This window comes from Lampetra fluviatilis, chromosome 3 (assembly GCF_964198595.1).
Source record: "Lampetra fluviatilis chromosome 3, kcLamFluv1.1, whole genome shotgun sequence".
Classification (NCBI taxonomy): domain Eukaryota; kingdom Metazoa; phylum Chordata; class Hyperoartia; order Petromyzontiformes; family Petromyzontidae; genus Lampetra; species Lampetra fluviatilis.
The window spans coordinates 24,678,810-24,685,363 of NC_136277.1; the positions used below are offsets into that span (position 1 = coordinate 24,678,810).

A 6,554-nucleotide genomic window follows, 5' to 3' on the forward strand; every position below is an offset into this window, starting at 1 on the left:
AACATCACTTCACCGCCACCATTATCAGCCATGATCGACCCACTGCTGGATGAAGGCATCTCCAAGCCATCGTCATCTCTCACGGTCCTGCGATGTAGCAGCCAACTGTGCTAAGCGAAGGTGCGGGGAAAGGACAACAAACTAAACACAAAAAGCAGTTTTAAACAAATTAGTTTTCGCCTGTACATGAGCTGATTTCATTGGTCCATCTCTGCAATGGACACCCTCTCGAAGTTGCTCTCTCCTTTGACTGTTACTCTGTCATTAGCCTTGACCACCAGCAATCACACCTCCTCGTCACGTGTCCTGCCTAAGCCCACTTTCATGAACTCTCGAACATTCTTTCCTGCATTGTGCTAAAACACAGGCATGGAGAGAAAAAAAATGGTGTATGAGCAATGATGATGACTGTATTTCAACTGATTCATGATAATTACGCACGGGGTTAATTTCTGTAAACAAACTTGCCCCGTCCCCATTGGACTTGTTTTTGATGACTCATTCCCTTTGTATATATTAAATGGGCAGTTGCGTTATTCAAAGGTTTAATGCAAAAATAAATACAGCCCAGACACTGAGCTCGAGCGTGCGTGTGGTTTTTGATGTGGGTACTTTAACAGTTCATGGCTTACCTACGGTTACCATCAGCGATGCTGTCATCACTGGGCAGGAGCAGGCTGGAGGTTAACATCGCTGTGCTTGGAGCTGACAACGTCGGTAAATCTGGTAAGTGTTGCGCCTTTAGCACGGGTTGGTCTTTTCCAAAGCCGATATCAGAACCATAATTGCCCAGCTTTTCGGTGTTTAACAATCAGCAAAGCATATTCTGTGTAAGCAGTATAAATAAAAAATACTTTTAGTCCATCAGCCAGACCAATGTAATCAAGCAACATTTATTCAAGCAAGCAAATGCTGGGCCGATTTTTACTTTGTGGGCTTCAACGGAAGAGTCAGGCTTGTGAAGCCACTTTGTGAGACAGTCATCGGCATGGCTTGCAGGAAATGGTGTGCATGGATGCCTGTAGAACACAGTAGAGCTACATCTTGATTTGAAGCTTTCGTGACTGCAGGAATCCAAACTCCTTGGTTCTTTCGATAAAGTCACGTAGGTAGAAAAAAAAATATCACAACGTTTCGATCGCAACACAAGTGGTCGTCCTCAGGCGGAAAAAATAATCCAGCAGTTCCCAACGTCGTGATATATTATTTTTGGTTTTATTTTATTTTTCTACCAACGAGTATAGTAGAGCTAAAAGTATGCTAAAAGTTCTAAAATTAAGATTGAAGTATGCTAGCCTATCTGAGAAATCCTTTGACGGTTGGATTTTTCCCATTTACTCACACATGTTAAACATTTCAGAACATACATTGAATTGATCAAATAACCCAAGTAGGATGCTCATGAAAAGGCTTGGGCAAAATACAAATTAACTCTTCAAATTTAATGTTTGTTAAAGGGATTTTGGGATGCAAAGGGGAATTTCATTTTCATAAATTTTCATCTGTATTTGTCACCACCACCTAATGTGACTTTTAAAAATGTTATTGACATTTTATCGGATGGTATATCATTTATTCCAAGCTAATGTTTCGTTGTATACTTTCTAGCATTGACCGTTCGATTTTTGACTGGAAGATTCATTGGAGAATATGGTGATAAAGGTGAGTGAGTGCATTTGCGATCGCACACCATTCGAAATAGTTTTTAGAGAGTAAATGCGTCTTAAGGCGGCTGGTTCGTCGAGCATTTTGTAAAAAAAAAATCCGTGTCAGCTAAAGTGACCAGTGGGTGGGTGGTTCAGGGGCATGAGATTGTGTTGTAGATGCTGATTCTGGCACTGCTGAGATCTCAAGTGTAGTCAACAGTTCTAGATTTGTTGTCAACAGGTGGACTGTTCACCAATGACTACACAGACAAATATAACGCTTTTTTGTTTATTCGCTTCATTTGGATACATTCCAGCCTTTAGATTTAAAACAAAATAATATCAGTGTACAATACTTGTCATTGACACGTGATAAACACTTTGCAGACATATGCTCCCTTGTGCGGATAAAACAGGCATATGTAACCTATTTCAGAAGTGATTGCGTGACTTTATCTTTCGCGGCAGAACTATGGCGCAGTGTGGTGCAATGTTCACTGATAATATCATTCCTGAAGAAACTTTCTAGTGTCGCGACATGACGTTAATATGACAATTTGAATATAATTGGGGGAGTCTTCTTCTTTCGTATGGCATTGTGAAAAGCAACGATTTTTATTTTTTCTTAATGATCGTCATAGAGAGTACATGAAAAAGATAAGAATATGCGTACGATTTAGGAACTTTTACATGTTACAAGAAAGCCGTTTGCTTTCCACAGTATTGACATTTTTAGCCAGTCAGTAGATATTTTTTGTTATTCATTAACGGCATCGGTTTTCATAATGACTTTGTCTATCCATAAAAGGTTTTTGGGTTCGATTGCGTAAATATATAAATGTGTCGTTAAAACCTGCCACCACCCGACACAGCCAACTAGTAAGGGTTGTCACGTAAACAGAACGTGGCCAATTCGTCACTAGTTCAGCACACCGGTGTAGTGTAGTGTATAGTGTAGTGTATAGTGGAGTATACTAGTACATCACACCGGTGTGTTGGAGAGCCAAGCCACAACATTTACAAACTGAGTACGACGTTTCGTCAGTAATTACAACCAGCTTCATCAGGCGACAGCCAGATTTGTGGAGAAGTCCACCTGTTTCGTTCCTTATATCGAGGCGTAGATGTGTTGACCACCCTTCTGCGCTCTTGCACAATGTGGCAGGGGGGGGGGTTACGTGACAACCCTTACTAGTTGGCTGTGTCGAGTGCGGGTTTAAACGACACATTTATATATTTACGCGATCTAACCCAAAAAACCTCTATTATGATGAATGATATTGGTCGCGAAAGCCTACGTGTTCAACTGACTTTGTCTATATTGCAACAGGCTTCTCGTAAAATTATAGACGGCTCCTCGAGCGTTACGACAGTAACGAGGTTGTCTCTGTATGATGGTGGTGGTGGTAATCTTGATTTGAAGCTTTCGTAACTGCAGGAATCCATACTCTTTGGTTATTTCGGTAAAGTCACGTAGGCATAAAATAATATAAATCACGACGTTTCGATTGCAACACAAGCAATCATCAGGTGGGAAAACCACAGCAAAATGTTTTCTTGCTGTGGTTTTCCCACCTGATGATGATTTTATACCTACGTGACTTTACCGAAAGAACCAAAGAGTAAGGTGGTGGTGGTGTTGAGTCACTTTGGGGAGTGGCAGAAGAGCGGTAGGCCCACTGCACTATGAACCCAACTACCTGAGTTCGATTCCCGCTCACGGCCAACACTAGTAACCATTATATGAACCGATACTGGGCCTCCCCTAGGTCGACTCAGCCTCCAATGAATATCTGGCGTGGTGGGTAAGCATCGCCACTGGGGAGACAGGCGGTCGGGCGTGGTGCTAGCCACCACTTACCCCAGACGTCTGCTTAAAGGCTATACGGGGAATCTTTGTCTTTTAGAGTCCATCTACAGCCACAGCATTATCATCGACGGCCAAGAGGTTTGTGTAAACATCTGGGACTCCCCCTCCCTTCATGACCAGGTAAGCCCTCGTGTCTCTTTCGGCTTTGCATTCGTAACGTTTCAGAGGCCGAGCCTTGCGCAGAATGCATATTTCTGTTACACCACCTTTCTTCCACTGGCTGCCCTCTAAACACACGGGTGATGCATGGCCCTGTGAGAGATGCACACGAATTGTACATCTCATGTCGTGATGCCAATACTGTAGTGCATTTGGAATACGTGGATTTTAAAGAGATCCACATAATCAGATTCATAGTGTTTTTTAATAGCATATAAATGCAAGTGCATCTCAAGACGGCTGTCCATAAACTTTTGGCATATTTAGATGGAGAGAATATAACGTTTATTTTAAATGGGTCACAATGTCTTGTTACGTGTGGGTCACTCACTCCAATGAACTGAGGTCAAGCACCTGGCAAAGCAGCGCCAGGTGATTTCTCAAACACGGACCGTGGGTTTGGGACACTGGGACACCAGGTGTTGACAGCTTGCCTTCACCTGCAGTGGCTCGTTACATAGCTTCAAATCGCTGACGTGTCGGTGCATATGCCTATACTATATCTCAATCTGGATGCATTTTGATGGATTGCCGTATATATAACTTTATAATGGAGCAGTTCATGGACAACATGGTTCCCTCCTGTGCTCATGCCGTGCGTTGCCAACGTTGCCAACGTTTCACTCCACGAGCTGGGTGACAGCAACATGCGATAGAACCCGAAAACACATCAGAGAGCCGTGCAGCACAACCGCAAACACCTTTCGCATATCATTGCCAACCAATGTTGATGGTGATCGTGACAATAACCGTATAACGGGAGCTCTTCGTGCAAACGTGGCGTCAAGATCATTTCAATTCCGCTTACGCCGAGTTTGAGATTCAACGAATAAAAGCGAGGACGTCCCCCCGTCGCAGGACTTGGAGCGGCTTCTGGGCTGGGCGGACGCCCTCCTGCTCGTCTACAGCATCTGCGAGCGAGACACATTCGCGATGCTGTGCTCCCACCGCTCCCTCCTGCGCCATGCGGCTCGACGCCGCCTGCCACCACCGGGGTCCCGTGGCAGCGGCGGCGGCGGCGCCGGCGGCTGCTGCTGGCGGTCACGGGAACAGCAGCGGCGGCGGCGGGCCGGGTCCCTGCCGCAGCCGGGGGTGACCCAGACCCAGACCCCGACCCCGCCGCCGCCGCTGCTACTCGTGGGGAACAAGCTGGACCTGGAGCACCGGCGCACGGTGGCGAGCGGGGAAGGGCGCGCGCTGGCGCTCGCGTTGGATGCCTCCTTCGTCGAGGTGTCCGCCGCAGACGATTACGACGCCGGAGTGGGGGGCGGAGTTCACCGCGCGCTGGGTGCGCTGGCACGGGATGCCCTCCTGCCGCTGCTGCTGCCGTTGCCGGCCACTGGCATTGCTGGTGTTGATGCAGGTGCTCGTGGCTCTAGTGTAAGTGGCGGTGCCCCTGGTGGAGCTAGTGTTATGAACGATGGAGTTGCCTTTGTGCATCCCGCACTGCATGGCAGGAAGGGTGGCTTCCGAGGAATTGTGCGCAGCGTGTCGGCTGTGGTGTTTGGCAGAAAGCGCATTCACTCATTGTGAGCGTGAGGATCAGATACACGGTGATTACAGCTGCCAGATGTCTCCCTGCTCAAGCAAAGCACTCATCTCCTCCATTGGCGGCCCAGAGACAGTGTGGAAATTGTACATTCATACGTCTAGGGACGGCTATTCCACAGGATTTACTAATGACACTGGATATGTGATACACTAATTGGACCAGATTGACCACAATCTGAACTTTGTATATTGTGATACAAAGGTGACAATCACAAACTAAATTCACTGCTTATTGTTAATTCTGTATCATAATGCATAACAAAGTATACTCGTTTGGATGACTGCATCAATATCCATCGAGTCGAATGCATTTTAATCAACAGACGAGGCACAGATTGTGATTCATAGTAAGTATAAGGTCAATGGTAATGATCAATTTCCTACAACCCTTTACTAAACTTTAAACAGTAAAGGGCTCACATCACTTTTGCAAGCCAAACTCTCATGACATGCAGGGTTTTTTACATATTGCAATTATTTATCCATATCTATGGAAGTAAGTTTACCTGTATGGTGTAAAAATGCCAACGCATAAAATAACCTCTGCAGTGTAGGTGTATTGGACTCGGTTCACAATGGGAATGTTGGCTCATCCATCCAGGGTCTATAAAGCGAGCACCGCTCTCGGGTAAAGTCAACCGTAGTCATCATATGGAGTCCGGCTCCTCAACCGTTACAATTTCAAATTGGACTGAGGGCTACGAATGGAGATGACAACCTACATCTCTCATTTGAGCAGGAGACCTTGACATAACTCTGACATTTCACAGTAATTATCATCCACAATATATTTATTGGTGGGTGGTCTTCACAAGCCGTCACATTCCTGTCCTACAATCCAGAGCTCCTTCACACAAGCCAATGTCAACATTCCACGCAGTCAACATCCTCTAGAACATGTTCACTCATTTCCATCTTTAAGTCTCGGCCAACGGCCATCGTCCCTTATAGTCGCGTCCTGTCAAAGCCCCCTTACAAGTCCATGTTTTTATCTTGCGTGGGTTTTACAATACATGCGTTCCTCTTCCTGTCTCAACGCAATTCCAAGCATGCACCTCTCCGTGCTTTTTCTTTGCACACTTTAAGCTTTTGTAAAATTCTCTGCAGCGATTTTAGCTTTTGGACTCTGGATGGATCTTTGTCCCGTATTTGTTATCTGCCTTTGGATTTTATGCGTTTGAACAGTGACCTCGGTGCTATAGGTGATTTAATGCAATCGTTTTATTGTGATGCTACGCTTTGACGTTATGACATGTCTTGTGTAATAATGTAAATGATTATAAAGCTTCAGTATACTCTGGAATTTGTATGGAAACATTATATAATAA

General features: G+C 45.2%; 1 protein-coding gene across 1 annotated transcript; it reads left to right on the forward strand.

Moving 5' to 3' along the window:
- The first annotated feature begins 641 nt into the window (after window positions 1–641).
- Window positions 642–5,208, forward strand: LOC144950110 (ras-like protein family member 11B). Its single transcript, XM_078880174.1, has 4 exons — window positions 642–726; window positions 1,609–1,662; window positions 3,554–3,636; window positions 4,534–5,208. The coding sequence occupies exons 1-4, from the start codon at window positions 651–653 to the stop codon at window positions 5,206–5,208; spliced, it is 888 nt and encodes a 295-aa protein (XP_078736300.1). The 5' UTR covers window positions 642–650.
- Window positions 5,209–6,554: the final 1,346 nt, after the last annotated feature.

Coding starts and splice junctions, on each gene's coding strand:
- LOC144950110 (XM_078880174.1), top strand. CDS start 651: ATGCTGTCATCACTGGGCAGGAGCAGGCTGGAGGTTAACATCGCTGTG. Junction 727..1,608: donor TGACAACGTCGGTAAATCTG/GTAAGTGTTGCG, acceptor TATACTTTCTAG/CATTGACCGTTCGATTTTTG. Junction 3,637..4,533: donor CCCCCTCCCTTCATGACCAG/GTAAGCCCTCGT, acceptor CCCCCGTCGCAG/GACTTGGAGCGGCTTCTGGG.